This window comes from Garra rufa, chromosome 8, assembly GCF_049309525.1.
Source record: "Garra rufa chromosome 8, GarRuf1.0, whole genome shotgun sequence".
Taxonomy (NCBI): domain Eukaryota; kingdom Metazoa; phylum Chordata; class Actinopteri; order Cypriniformes; family Cyprinidae; genus Garra; species Garra rufa.
Genome location: NC_133368.1, coordinates 51,366,391 through 51,382,386, shown reverse-complemented (window position 1 = coordinate 51,382,386; position 15,996 = coordinate 51,366,391). Strand labels below are relative to the sequence as shown.

General features: G+C 34.2%; 1 protein-coding gene across 1 annotated transcript; it reads left to right on the top strand.

Annotated features, from left to right (window-relative positions):
- The first annotated feature begins 6,721 nt into the window (after nt 1-6,721).
- Nucleotides 6,722-12,333, top strand: LOC141340257 (E3 ubiquitin/ISG15 ligase TRIM25-like). Its single transcript, XM_073845179.1, has 5 exons — nt 6,722-7,288; nt 8,329-8,424; nt 8,595-8,828; nt 9,080-9,251; nt 11,708-12,333. Exons 1-5 carry the CDS (start codon nt 6,722-6,724, stop codon nt 12,331-12,333), a joined length of 1,695 nt encoding a protein of 564 aa, XP_073701280.1.
- Nucleotides 12,334-15,996: the final 3,663 nt, after the last annotated feature.

The window sequence follows — 15,996 nt, the reverse complement described above, 5'->3', positions numbered from 1 at the left end:
CCTTGAAAAAAAATGTACTCAACTGTTTTTAACATTGATAGTAATCAGAAATGTTTTTAAAGCAGCGAATCAGCATATTAGAATGATTTCTGGAGGGTCATGTGACGCTGAAGACTGCAGTAATGATGCTGAAAATATAGCAGGATATATATCTGCAAATCTCAGAAATAAATTACATTTTAAAATATATTCAAACAGAAAGTACTTATTTTAAATAGTAAAAAAAATTCACAATATTACTGGTTTGTACTGTACAACATTCAAAGTTAGAAAAAATGTTATGGCCTTGTCAAATGCATTAAAGGGTTAATAAAGTTTGCATTCCTCAGTCCTGTTTTGCAGGTTTTGAGCTGTCTTTGGTATGAAGGAATAGTTGTGGTTGATTTTATTACTGAATTTCAAAAATGCTAAACACATCAATGGAGACGTTTAACAAACATCGTAAATCCAAATAAGAAGCACAAACTACATTCAATAATAAAATTAAAGGGCATAACAAACATATATTAAATTCACCTAAAAGAGACGTTTTGGGCCTTTTTATATTTCATTGGAAGAAATTGTTGCGCCAAGGAGGTTTATTTACAATCAGATCCAAGTGACCACATATTCTCAATGATCCACAGCTGTGTTTTTTTGTTTAGTGATAGTTGTTCATGAGTCCCTTGTTTGTCCTGAACAGTTAAACTGCCTGTTGTTGGGTTTTCCAACCTTTTTTTTGTATTTGAACCCTTTCTAACAATGACTGTATGATGTTGAGATCCATCTTTTGACACTGAGGACAACTGAGGGACTCATATGCAACTATTACAGAAGGTTCAAACACTCACTGATGCTCCAGAAGGAGAAAAACTTGCATTAAGGCGCAGTCACACTAGACTTTGAGCGTGCGAAATTCCTTCGGATGCTGCTGCAATGGTCCTGATATGACGTCATGCTCGGCTGCGTCTTTTTAAAAGTTAAAAACACACAATCTACTACACTTTACTGCAGTGTTGCAGTTTTAAATGTTTAAATTTAAGGTTCTTTTCATTCAGCTAGAGGTCATGCTGTGACGTATCGATCTCCTGTTGGTCACACAGAGTCATGTGATACGAATTCGTTGGTCAGAGTTCACCAAGTTTGAACTTTCAGACGCAGCGAAATGCGAAAATATTTCGCATGGGCTTGCGTTTCCGGTCTAAAGCATTCGCATGCGTATGAATGGAAGTCAATGGAACGACAAGTGCAGTGTGACCGCACCTTTAAGTGAAAACTTTTGGAATTTGAAGATCAGGGTAAATTTAACTTATTTTGTCTTCTGGGAAACATGTAAGTATTCTCTGTAGCCTCTGAAGGGCAATACTAAATGGGAAAAAAATATATTTACGCAAAATAAGAAAAGTGTACAAACCTCCATTCTTTTCAAAAGCATTACTATTCCAAAGAGCTTGATTCCTCCAAAGCTCCACCAGAATCCTCAGCCCAGTACCGCCAGCTTCCTCTCCGCGCTCAAGCCTGCCAGAGTCCCCTGCCAAGAAGGCCGCCACGTCTGACCCCTTAATGGCCTCCTGAACTTCCTGACCCACCATGGCTGCATTTGGATCCTGAAGAAAGAGCAGATAAACAGGTAAACTCATGACAGACTGATACCTGACAGTCTATCCACCTAAAATATGTTCTAAAAACATTTCGCAAAAGTAATAATGTTATTTATAAACATCCAAAATGTTGAAAATGTCAATTTGGTTATGTTAATGTTGTTATGTTAATTTGACAACCATTATGGGAATGTTACTTAAAGAGGTCATCGGTTGCAAAACTCAGTTTTCCACGTTGTTTGAACATTAATGTGTTGTCAGTTTGTGAACAAAACCACCCTACAATGATAACAATCCACCCAGTGGTATTTGTTTCATCTTTAAAAGTAATATCCCCTTTTTAAAATCAGGTCATTCTCAGCTTCTTGTGGGTGTGACGACACACAGACAGAGGCCCCTCCCACGATAGTTGATTGACATGAGCGTCTGACCTTAGCCCCGCCCTCACTGAGCTGAAACAGACTCTGATCGCCATTGTGTGACTCAGGTGCAGAGGAAGACAAGAATGTCTCTGAGTGAGTGATTGAGGATGTAATAATGAACATAGCAGTTCATTATTAGCATAGCAGAGCATTAACGTTACTTTCGTTTTTGAAACGAAAGCGTCGATCCCGATCTACACCTGTGTCTATGTTCATGTGAATCATTCCTGATGCAGCTTCACCCACAGCAGAAGTGAGGATAAGGGGTTTTTATGCATCTTTGCGAATGGCCCACATCAGAGAGGGGCGGGGCAAGCAGAGCTCATTTGCATTTAAAGGGACCATGCAATAACATTAATTAATTTGTTGATGTTTTGCAGAGCTGATTTTGACAAGATAAAAGGGTGTTTTTTACAGTACTATTGAGAATTTTTAACCAAAGTATATTAGACTTTTCATTAAGACCCTAAAGAATCATATCAACTTTGGGATCTGATGACCTCTTTAAATGCAGAGCACAAATTCTGAGTATGGGACACTATACTGCCCTCCAAAGACAAAGCGCAGTAACTACACATTTAGGCAAAATCTGCTCGCCCCGCCCCTCTCTGATGTGGGATTATGAGCCGTAATGTTTACTTTAGCCGCGTTTAGCTGCGAAACTTGCCAACAAACACATTATTATGCAAGGCCATTTGCAAAGATGCATAAAAACCCTTACACTCATTTCTGCTGTGGGTGAAGCTGCATCAGAAATAATTCACACGAACATAGACGCATATGTAGATCAGGATCGACGCTTTCATTTTAAAAAAGAAAGTAACGTTGTCCACTGCTATGTTCATCATTACATCCTCAATCGCTCAATTAGAGTCTTCCTCTGCACCTGAGTCACACAATGGTGATCAGAGTCGGACTGTTTCAGCTCAGTGAGGGCGGGGCTAAGGTCAGACGCTCATGTCAATCAACTATTGTGGGAGGGGCCTCTGTCTCTGTGTCGTCACACCCACAAGAAGCTGAGAATGACCTGATTTTCAAAAGGGGATATTACTTTTAAAGATTTAAATACCACTGGGTGGATTGTTATCATTGTAGGGTGGTTGTGTTCACAAACTGACAACACATTAATGTTCAGACAACATGGAAAAGTGAGTTTTGCATCTGATGACCCCTTTAATCAACTCATTAGTGAGAACAAATCTTTAATTTATTAAAGAAATCACTTGATTATATTTATGTTGAAATATCTTTTTGAATGCACTCTATTGACTGTTTTCAAAGAATATATTTAGATTTTAGTATTTTATGTACTATTTAATATCTTACTCTTCTTTCTATCTGCAGAATTTCCCAGAATCCACGCCTGAAGAATCTGAAGATCTTTCCAACAAGTCTGAAAATCCCAAAGCGTTTTTTCGCAACGTAGAGATGCTGATTTCTAAAATGCAAAAGCGTTTGATGGACGACATCAAAGACACTGAGTCCAAGATCAAGTCTGGAGAAGGTGAGGAGACTTCATTGAACTTTCTATTACATTTTATTAAGATTTCATTTAATTAAGCTATTATTTTATATTTTAATGGTCTAAACCTAAAACCAGATGTAGTTAACCATCATCCTGAGTTGTTTAATTCCTAGTATTTAAAGCACTGCTTATGATGAGATCCTCAATCTTCTTGCCTTAACTAATAGTCATCACTTTACTTACTCAGTTGATTGATAACATTGATAATTGCCAACTTTTTTTCGCATTACAAGTTTTCTAAAATGTTGGTTTAGATATGCAAATGAGCCATATTTAATGAAATATCCGCTAATTTGCATACATTTCTAGTATGAAAAATGTACACTAGATGAAGTCAGTTTCAAAATTCTTGTTTAATTTTTTGACATTAGAGTCATATGTTTTTACAGAGGAGATTTTCTCATTTTGTCATGACATAATTCAGAAAATACATATAAACAGGCAGGAAACACTGTATTTTTTACTTTTGGGGGGGGGGGAATAAAATGTATAAAATCAAGCAAATTCTATCTGAACAAATCCCTCTGTAATAATCTTCAGGATATAGACAGGAATAAAAATGTAAAGTGTGGTGTGTGTAAGTGCTGCTGAAGTGGAGATTTATGGCTCAGTGCAGGAGAAAAAACTCTTGGCCTTTAAAAATCTGTATTGTAATTGAAATCTATTGACACAAATAGATAAAGTGCAATAAAAGAAAGACTTAACAGTGTCTTTGGGGTGTTTTCTTTCCAACAACACTTTATGAAAAAACAAAAAGCCCAAAATCTCAAACTTGACAGGTGCATGAAAAAACAGCCTCTCCTTAATTTTCAATCTATTTCCTATTGAGACACGTTTCACCTCATGAATATAAAAAGTGGTTTTGTGTAAGCAGTAAACTCTGATTTGCTTTGTTCCTCAGGTGTGTCTCCTGAAGCCAGTGCACCTGTGACAATGGCAGATCTGAGCCAAAACTCTTCTGGATTTAGTTTCAGTTCACTTCCTGTAGCTCTTCCTAGTATATATTCTCCTTCTCTCTCTGCTGGTGTAAAGTTTGCCAACATGCATTAATCAAATACATTATTTAAAAAATGAATTGAAAGATAGAATGGCTTAATACTGAATCGGGAATCTACCTGCTTTCAGATGACATTCAGAAATAGAGCAAATGTTGTGGAATAGGGCAGGGGTTTATCGCTTATTGTTATAAGAAGTATAAATGTTGCTTTGCACACAGAGCTGTGAACCCAGAGCATATTTTCTTGTGCATCATGAATAAACTTTAAAGTCTATGAACTACTGTGTGCTTTTTGTGTTAATATTTGTATCTTTTTTTAATTAAATGTTATTATTTGTTTAACCAGTTCATTCAAATGTGAACATTTACAGATCTTTATTTACTTATTTATTTATGAAAACTTTTAGAATTTGAAGATCAGGGTAAATTTAACTCATTTTGTCTTCTGGGAAACTTCTGAAGGGCAGCGCTACAAAAAAACGATATTTAGGCAAAATAAGAAAAATGTACACACAAATGCTTTTTAAAAAAAACATTACTACTATTTAGTTTATTATTTAAATTATCTTTAATTTATATCTTGATATAAAAGCAGAAAGCCTAGCACATTTGACGATTACAAAGAAACATAGATCAACAGTTATAAAAAAAGAACCCTTGTAAATCATGTAAAGTTGGCTGTGACCCTTTTTTAAAACTCTTTACTAGGTTATTCTATTTACTTTAATAATTTTCTATTAACTGGTTAATTTCTATTGTCCTATTGATGCATATACATGGAGGAACCAATTTTTAGGGTTTTTAGAGACTTTGGTATGACGGAATTTTTGTGCTAAACAGTTCTCATGACATTTAACAAACACTGGCATTTTGAATAAGGAGATACAACATTAAATACATGAAAATAAAACAAAAGCACATCACAAACACCTATCAAATTAATTTAACAGACACTTTTTCTGCTTCTTCAAGACGATGAGTCCATCTAGTGGAAACACATGATATGAACAGATGGAAATACTGCAAGACCTGTTTCCACGCATTTTCTTATCCAATATAATTCGTGGTATGTGACCCTGGAGTCTGGAACAAGGGTATATTTGTAGCAATTTTTATCAATTTTTATTTTATTATTAAGTAAAGATCATGTTCCATGAAGATATTTAGTAAACTTCCTACCGTATATAAATCAAAACGTATTATTTATTATTAATATGCATTGCTAAGAACTTCATTTGGACAACTTTATCGGCGATTTTCTCAATATTTTCTTTTTTTTTTTGCACCCTCAGATTCCAGATTTTTTTAATAGCTGTATCTCAGCCAAATATTGTCCTATCCTAACAAAACCATACATCAATAGAAAGCTTATTTATTCAGCTTTGTGACAAAAATTGACCCCCTATGACTGGTTTTGTGTTCCAGGGTCACATATTTTTCATGCTAACTATTTGCATTCTACGAGACGTCAGTTTCGTCTGTAAATAAATAACTTCACGCAACAAATCGCCTTCTTGCGCAATTTTGCATCTTTTTTTTCATTGTATTTATTCAAGATTATTTTGGAAAGATATGGAATTCTATATTAACAGAAAAATGGAATGTATGATAGAAATTTGTATATTTGATGTGCTTTTTTATACAGAAAATGAAAGATTGAATTGTAAAGAACAACATATTATACATTTGTTTATTTTATTAGGAAAATTCCATATACATAAGAAAAAGTGGGCTCAGTGTAAACCAAATTTTTCTCATTTTATTAACGACTTTAAATTGTATGTAAATCTCTTGGAACAAACAAAAAACAAAAAAGCACTGAAAACATGTAATGCTCTAAAATCATTGAAGTTTATGTAATGTTACTTCTTTCTTTTTTTTCTTTTTTTCGTTCTTTTTTGTTTCTTCTTTTTCTCTGGCAGCTCATGTTAATTTGATGTATGTAATACCTCTTGTTCTTGTGGCATTGAACCAACAATAAAAAAAAAAAAAAAAAAAAAAAAAATCGCCTTCTTGCGCGTTCTAAACGTTTCGCGTTGGATGTTCGTCGGATATTCGCTTGTCGTGACTCGTGGGCAAAAATAATCTGTTTCCCGACTGTATTATAGAAATAGTGCATCCCCACCACTGCTGAGTCACACTGGATTCCAAACAAACGAAACTAACACGTCAAAGTTTCGTTTGTGGTTCCAGCAAAATGGCAGCTGAAGCAGATCGGGATGTTCTCAAATGCTCCGTTTGCCTGGGTTTCCTAAGAAGTCCAGCGATTATTCCTTGTGGACACAGTTTCTGTAAGGACTGCATTACAAGTTTGTGGGATCAGGATGTGTGCAGATGCCCTCAATGCGATCAAACCTTTTCCAACAAACATTCAGTCACTGACTGGCTGCAGGTGAAAGAACTTTATGAGAAACTAATGAAGATGAGAACCAAGGTGGAGGATGAAGATGATGAAGACGCTGAAGCTCATGAAGTGAGCTGTGATTCCTGCGCCTCCAGAAGAACCAAAGCTGTTCAATCCTGCCTCACCTGTGTCTCCTCATTCTGCAGAGATCACCTGGAGAAACACAATGAGCTCCACAGATGGAGGAAACACCTGCTGACTCAAGCCACGGATCTAAAGAGCAAGACCTGCTCTCAGCATCAGAGACTGATGGATGTGTTCTGTCGCACTGATCACAAGTGTGTCTGTCTGTTGTGTGCTGTGAATGAACATAATAATCATGACACCATCTCAGCTTCTGAAGAAAGAGCAAACAGACAGGTAGATCCTGGGGATAACTCATTACAAGTAACGCAAGTTACATAATCAGATTACTTTTTTCCAGGTCACTAGTAAAGTAACACATTATTTTTCCATTTACAAGGAAATATCTGCCCTGCCTAGATTTAAAAAGTAACAGAAAAGTAATGTAACACATCACTTTACATAAAAAGCAACTAAGTAACGTAATTAGTTACTTTTTCAGGGAGTAACGCAACATTGTAACGCATTACTTTTAAAAGTAACTTTCCTACTTTCACACTGTATATAATATCTGAGAATCTAGCCTATATCTGTCATTACGTGCTATCTCAGAGGTCCCTGGCTTGAATTTCTCATTTTGTGGATATTTTTTAATGAAAGAAATACATAAATGAGGAATAAAGTCCAAATATGAAATGTCATGGATGTATATTCACTGACGCACTATTTTGTTGAGGGTCGTCTAAGTACCATTTTCATTTGAGATTCAGAGCCACATTACAAGGGGGTAAAAAGGACTTTAGAAAGAAGGCAGCATCATCATGTTATTTTCACACCGAGATTGGTAGCTCTGTTAGTAAAATCCGTTGACTTTAGCAATCTTTGTTGCGTTATATGCCAGTGGAGATAGTTCAACAATTGGAAAAATTCACTTTTTGTGTTTTGGTTATTTTTTCATATCAAACAACATGAAAAAATTAATTGTCTTAGCTATATTCTACATTTTTATTCTTTATTCTTTTGGTTCTGTATTTTAGACCATTTTTGTCTTAAAACGGTGTGTTCATGTATGCATCAGGGATACTTCAACAGCCTGATATGATTTTAGATTCCCCTTTAAATACAGTAAATATCAGCTGAATGCAAAGTGAGCCACATTTAGGAACAACACTTGCTCCTCGGTTGATGAGAATATATCAACAAAATCAAAAATTAGCTGTATTGATAATGAGCGCTTTGGACTTTATTTCACTAAAGTGAGTGTGTATCTTAATCCTAGTATCTAAAGTTTTAAGAAGCCATTAAATCTAAAGTATATATCTCTTTTCTGTTGCCAGAGGAAGTTAATGGAAACACGTGAGAAGTTTCTGCAAAACATCCAAGACAGAGAGAAGGATTTCAAAGAGCTAAAGCAGGCGCAAGAGACCATCACAGTAAGTACTGATCAGCTGAGATCCATTTCATAGCTCCTTTCATAGACACAATAATTAAGTGGTTGGCACCTATTGTATCCGTTGGCGATCCTATTATTCTATTAGTCTATGAGAAACCAGGATGTGTTGATGAAATAGTGCCGTTTGTTGTTGTTCTTCCTGTGGAACAGTGTTCATCGCAGACGGCAGTCACTGAAAGTGAACGGATCTTCAGTGAGGTTGTGTGTGACATTCAGAAAACATGCATCAATGTGAAAGAACTGATCGCAGAGCGACAAAGAGCTGAACTCAAACACATTGAGGGACTTCAGGAGCAGGTCCAGCAGAAGATCTCCAACATGAGGATGAAGGTGTCTGAGCTCGATCAGTTCATGACCACTGAAGATCACATTCACTTCCTGCAGGTACAACATCACACACACACACACACACACACACACACACACACACACTTTCCTTCAGAGCAAAAAACAAACTCATATGCAAATAGATGATGCTATTAAAATGATCATTTCTTCAGTTTATAAAAGAACAACACTTGCTCCTTGGTTGATGAGAAAACAAATCATAATGATATTGACAAAGTTTCCAGATAGCATGGACGATTTTAGTTTGGAAAGTATTTTCTTCATTTTGCATTATTTGTAATCTGTAGAATTACCCGTCTGACTGCGAAGAATCCACATCTGAAGAATGTGAAGGTCTTTCCAGCATTTCTGAAAATCCAAAAGCATTTTTTTGCAACATGGAGCTTCTGGTTTCTAAAATGCAAGAACGTTTGATGCACGTCACCAAAGAGACAGAGATCAAGATCAAGTCTGAAAAAGGTGAAAAGACTTTTTATTCATTTGTATTTCAGCTTTAGTTAATTTAGTACATCAAAATAAGAAATATATATATATATACACATTTTTTACAATATTTTACTCTTACAGTTCAAATATATTTTATTAGTTAACTATAATAACCCTGGTAACATCTTGGTATTAATATCAACAAAACATCAAATTTGAATAAATTTTATTATTGTCCTTGATACTTTTAATGGTCAGTATATTCGATACCAGTACTTTTTTGAAGGCCAGTATCTTTGATACCGATAACAATACTTTAAAAGGCCAGTATATTCGATACCGATATTTTTAAAGGCCAGTATCTTTAATACCAATAACGATAATTTTAAAAGGCCAGTATATTCGATACGATACTTTTGAAAGGCCAGTATATTCGATACCGATAATTTTAAAGGCCAGTATCTTTAATACCAATAACGATAATTTTAAAGGCCAGTATATTCGATACCGATACTTTTAAAGGCCAGTATCTTTAATACCAATAACGATAATTTTAAAGGCCAGTATATTCGATACCGATACTTTTAAAAGGCCAGTATATTCGATACCGATAATTTTAAAAGGCCAGTATATTCGATACCGATACTTTTAAAAGGCCAGTATATTCGATACCGATACTTTTAAAGGCCAGTATCTTTAATACCAATAACGATAATTTTAAAGGCCAGTATATTCGATACCGATACTTTTAAAAGGCCAGTATATTCGATACCGATAATTTTAAAAGGCCAGTATATTCGATACCGATACTTTTAAAAGGCCAGTATATTCGATACCGATACTTTTAAAGGCCAGTATATTTGATACCGATAATTTTAAAGGCCAGTATATTCGATACGATAATTTTAAAGGCCAGTATATTTGATACCGATAATTTTAAAGGCCAGTATATTTGATACCGATAATTTTAAAGGCCAGTATATTTGATACCGATAATTTTAAAGGCCAGTATATTTGATACCGATAATTTTAAAAGGCCAGTATATTCGATACCGATACTTTTAAAGGCCAGTATATTCGATACCGATAATTTTAAAGGCCAGTATATTTGATACCGATAATTTTAAAGGCCAGTATATTCGATACCGATACTTTTAAAGGCCAGTATATTCGATACCGATACTTTTAAAAGGCCAGTATATTCGATACCGATACTTTTAAAAGGCCAGTATATTCGATACCGATACTTTTAAAAGGCCAGTATATTCGATACCGATACTTTTAAAAGGCCAGTATATTCGATACCGATACTTTTAAAAGGCCAGTATATTCGATACTGATACTTTTAAAAGGCCAGTATATTCGATACCGATACTTTTAAAAGGCCAGTATATTCGATACTGATACTTTTAAAAGGCCAGTATATTCGATACCGATACTTTTAAAAGGCCAGTATATTCGATACCGATACTTTTAAAAGGCCAGTATATTCGATACTGATAATTTTAAAAGGCCAGTATATTCGATACCGATACTTTTAAAAGGCCAGTATATTCGATACCGATACTTTTAAAGGCCAGTATCTGTAATACCGATACGATACTTTTAAAGGCCAGTATATTCGATACCGATAATTTTAAAGGCCAGTATATTCAATACCAATACGATACTTTTAAAGGCCAGTATCTTCGATACCGATACTTTTAAAAGGCCAGTATATTCGATACCGATACTTTTAAAAGGCCAGTATATTCGATACCGATACTTTTAAAAGGCCAGTATATTCGATACCGATACTTTTAAAGGCCAGTATCTGTAATACCAATACGATACTTTTAAAGGCCAGTATCTTCGATACCGATACTGATACTTTTAAATTATGAAATTTATGAAATTACTAAGAGTAAAATAGGTAATGACACCCACTCAACTTTACATTTGAAACATTTTAACATTCACCTTAATTGCAACTTATTAGGTTATATTTTTGTTTACAAATGGTTAAAATATGTTTACTGTAGTGGTGACCATGGAAATCTACAAATACTATAGTTGAACTCTGGTCACTTTAGTAAAACCATGGTTCATTTTTATAAAGGACTGCAGTCATAGGCATAAAATGCAACCTTTTTGTTCTGACAGTGTGCAATTTATATAAACATTACAGAATAGAACATGATCAAAATAAACTTTTAACATTCAATTTAAATAAATGTAATTACATAAACAATGTAGGCTACAATTTCAGTTAGTTTATTGTGAAATAACTCAAACGTATGTTTTTTACTGTCCTCTGATAAGCATTGTTTTGGGGCTGCTGTTCCCAAAATATACTTTTGGGAATCGCCGCTGTTTGAACACACTGTCAAAAGTCAGTGAATGCTCGATATATCGATACTTCAGGATCGATACGACCGTCCCCAATTCATTATTATGAGTGTATCTTCTTTCATTAAATAACTTGTTCCATCTCTGAAATTAATTTTCAGCAAAAGTTCAGAAAATGTCCTCTCCAGATTGTGCTCAGGGGGACCAGAAGGATGTTTTCCATTTTGGGGAATCGGTGACAGAATCTATCTTCAGTTTTCAGAATGTTCTCCTTAAATCCACGTCTGTGGAGGCATCCACCTCGGATCATGCAGAAGAAGCATGTAAAGGCGAAGACGATAACGCTCTGGACTTTGAGCCGGTTGTACCGTTGCCTGATCTAGTTGACATCTCGACTGGAGAAGAGAATGAGCGAGTCGTTTTCAGTCACAGAGCCAAACTATACCGCTATGACAAAGATTCTCAGCAGTGGAAGGAAAGAGGCGTAGGCGAACTCAAAATACTTCAGAACAATGAAAGCAAACGTGCCAGACTTGTGATGAGGAGAGAGCAGGTTCTGAAATTATGTGCAAACCATTACATCACTCCAAACATGAAGCTGGAGCACATGAAAGCGGCTGCGAAAGCGTGGACGTGGAGCGCACTTGATTTTGCTGAAGGAGACGGCAGCGTTGAGATGTTAGCCGTACGCTTTAGACTGCAGGAGACGGCGGATGCTTTTAAGAAAAGCTTTGAAGAAGCAGTGATCACTTCATTCTTTGGAGCAAAAAGAGGTGAGCGACTGTAATCCACTGATAACAAATACTTGATAACGTCTTCTGTTGAGACGTCTGGTTTTGTAAAGGCTGTGAAACACTACACAACCTTTACCCATTTTCCCCTCAACAATTCAGTCTGCAGATTTGAGTTGCTATTTTAGCTTCAGACTCATTTCTGTTCACTATAGTATTGCTCTGTTTGATGTATTATTTAAATATTCATTTATTTATCTGTGCATTTATTTGAATTTAAATTCTTTGATGAAATGTTTTTGTTGACTGAGTGAACAGAACTGTTTAAATCTATTTATTTATTTTCAAAATTAATTATTTACATTACACGTGATTCATTTGAATGATTTTTATTTGAATCAGTTTTATTTATGCTTATAGCTGATTATTTAATTTTTTCACACCTTGAACTAACCTAAATGAAAATGTGACGTTTATCTGCTTAATTACATAAAATACTGTTCAGTTTCTCACAAAAACTGATCGTTTCGTGTCTTAGGACATCAATGTAATGTATCGCGAGCCGCAGGGTGTAATTTGGTTTTGTCTGTGCAAGGTTTGGTGCCCATTCACTGCCATTATTTGGCTGACAGACTGCACCGGTTTGAGCTAAAAATCTTGGTTTGTGTTCTGCTGAAGAAACAAACTCCCCTGGGGGTAAGCAGATAAACATCACATTTTCATTTTTGGCTGAACTACACCTTTAAACATTGTTCATGTAAATGTTACTTTTCTTAAAGGGACAGTTCACCAAAAAATGAAAATCCTGTCATCATTTATTCAAATCAACATGAGTTTCTTTCTTCTGTTGATCACGAATGGAGATATTTTAAAGAATGTTGGTAACCAAATAGTTGATGGTACCTTTTGTATTTTTTGCCAGGCCATTACTTCTCTTTAAAGGTTTAACTACAGTCGGTTGAGGAGAATGAGAAGGAGATTTTGTCTTGACCTGGACGACTGTTCTGGTAGAAACTCTATATGGTGGCATCTCTCAATGATATCACTGTGCAGGATCCAAGGAGAATAACATGTAGCTATGGAAGCGTTATGATGAGAACTTTGACATAATCAAGCCATAAAAACTACTTTTTTTTTTTTATCAATAATATTATTTTTCTCTGTTTGAAAAAAACTTACAAGTAATTTGCACAGTGACAAAGATTTATTTTTTCTCCTATTTACGTCTTTAAATAAATATTTTTGTAAACGCATTTACTTTTCTGTTCTTTTGTGCATTGTGTGTATGTAATGAAATGATATTTTTTTTAAAGACCAGTATATTCAATACCAATAATGATACTTTTAAAGGCCAATATCTTTAATACCAATAATGATACTTATGTGTGTGGGTCAAAAATTAAAAAAGGGTTTAAGCATAAAAACAATAAGTGTAATACTTCTTTAAATTGTGGTCGTTTTCTCCAAATGGTTTATTTAATTGCATTTTAGTTTTTGTTTTCGGAGCAAAAAATAAATATCATACATGTATCTCTAATTTACAGAAGACACCCACTAAAATGTAATTTGGGGTATCAATCTTGTCAGGCATATTTACAACAAAAATCAATTTATGACATATTAAAAGATGAATTACTTTCACCCCAAATCCTAATTAGTTATAATTCTACATTTTTAAAATGTGCAACTATCCTAGATTTTTTCCCATTTGCCAGTAAGATTTTTTACTCATTTAAAAACATAATAAAAAGTTAACATGCTCAGTTATTCTTTTATATATTTCAAAATGTACAAATCAGAATAAACATGTTTGAATTTTTACATAAATATTGTGTTACACTGAATGACAATGTAACATTATTTCAACCAAATTGTAACACTGTATTCTCTAAAAACGTATTTGAAACCTTAAAAGTACACTTTACCTACGTCTAATGTGTTTTCTATGGACATAAAATCACTTTTGTAAATTTCTTTCGCCTTTGACTTAAAGGTATATCTGATGTAAAACAAATACTCATGTCTATATTTAACTAAAATATAGTGGTGATGTTCGTATTTTCAATAAACTATTTTAAAGTCTATTGTGCAATTATACAGCGCCTAGCCTACAGAAACTCGCGGTGACTTTTATTTTGACGCGCGAGTGTAGAGCGTTCACTTCCGGTGACTGAGGCCAGTGTTTACTAGAGACGAGCGGCGGCTGTTTTGAAAGAACATGAATAACGAATCTGACTCTGATCTCGACGAAAGAATCGAAATATTGAAGCAGAAATACTTACAGAAGAGGAACCAGGTGAGTTTATTCGTTCAGTGTTTGTTCGCGTTGTTTAATTGTTGTTTATTTATCAGAACTGACTGACTGACAGTCAATAAACTAAATTAGCGTTTCATTCTGATGAAGGGAATTATAATTGTGTTCTTATAGATCTAGTTTTGATTGTGTGTTATGGAGGAATATATATAATTTTTGTCTGATTTTGTTGTCATGTTAGAGTTAAAGGCTTCTCCAGATCACTCTGTAAATCAGAAAATACTGTCAAAACAGAAAAAAACACACATTTTCACAGTTTTTAGTGTCAAAGTTGTATAAATCAGATTGAATGAAATATGAACAAACCTTCAGAGTATAAAAAGGAATAAAACTGTAAAGCTTGGTGTTTGTACACTACTAGTCAAAAGTTTTTGAACAGTACGATTTTAATGGGTTTTTTGTTCACTAAGCCTGTATTTATTTGATCCAAAATACAGCAAAACATTAATATTGTGAAATATTTTTACTATTTAAAACATTTTGATGTTTAGATTTTTTTTGCACCCTCAGATTGCAGATTTCCGAACAAGCCATACATTAATGGAAAAAGCGTATTTATTCTGATGATGTAAATTAAAAAAAATACCCTTATGGCTGTTTTTTGGGTCCAGGGTCACTTAAAAATGTGTCTAGTTGAAACTTTTTAAAAAATCATCACATTACAGTTGTTTCTGTCTTTATTTTCAGCCTAAATATGTTATTTGAACTTTTATTTTTAATATTCTAATCACGTTCAAATGTCCAGTTGATTAGAACGTTATTTAAAGGTTACAAAAACGTTTCTTAGAAAGTTCATCAAGCGCAAATAACATCACAAGGACATTCTAAGAATGTTGTATCAGTTATAAGACCTTTCTATAAACATTACCTTAAGAATATTTAGTCCTCATATTTATATAAAACTATATATACAGGTCTGTAACTTATAAAAAACGTTGTGAGAACGTTCACTGTTAGCTGGGGCAATGAAGCACATTTCATGCACAATGGTAATTCAACGTCCTTTATAAAACAAAAAAGTTTTTAAAATAATCATAGATTTAGAGAAATAAGAGATTTGGAGAAATAAAATTAATGATAATAATGATAGAAATGAATACTTTTATTTCACAAGGGTGCTTTAAATTGTTGATAAAGACATTTATAACGTCGAAAAAAGATTCTTTTTCAGATAAATGCTGTTCCTCTAAACTTTCTGTTCATCAAAAAAAACCTGAAATGTTTTTTTTGAGCAGCAAATCTGAATATATTAATGGTGCTAAAAATTCAGCTTTGATCTCAGAAATAAATTACATTTTAAAATAAATTCAAATAGAAAGCAGTTATTTTAAACGGTAAAAATATTTCAAAATTTTACTGTTTTTGTTGTGCTGTGGATCAAATAAATGAGCAGAAGAAACTTATT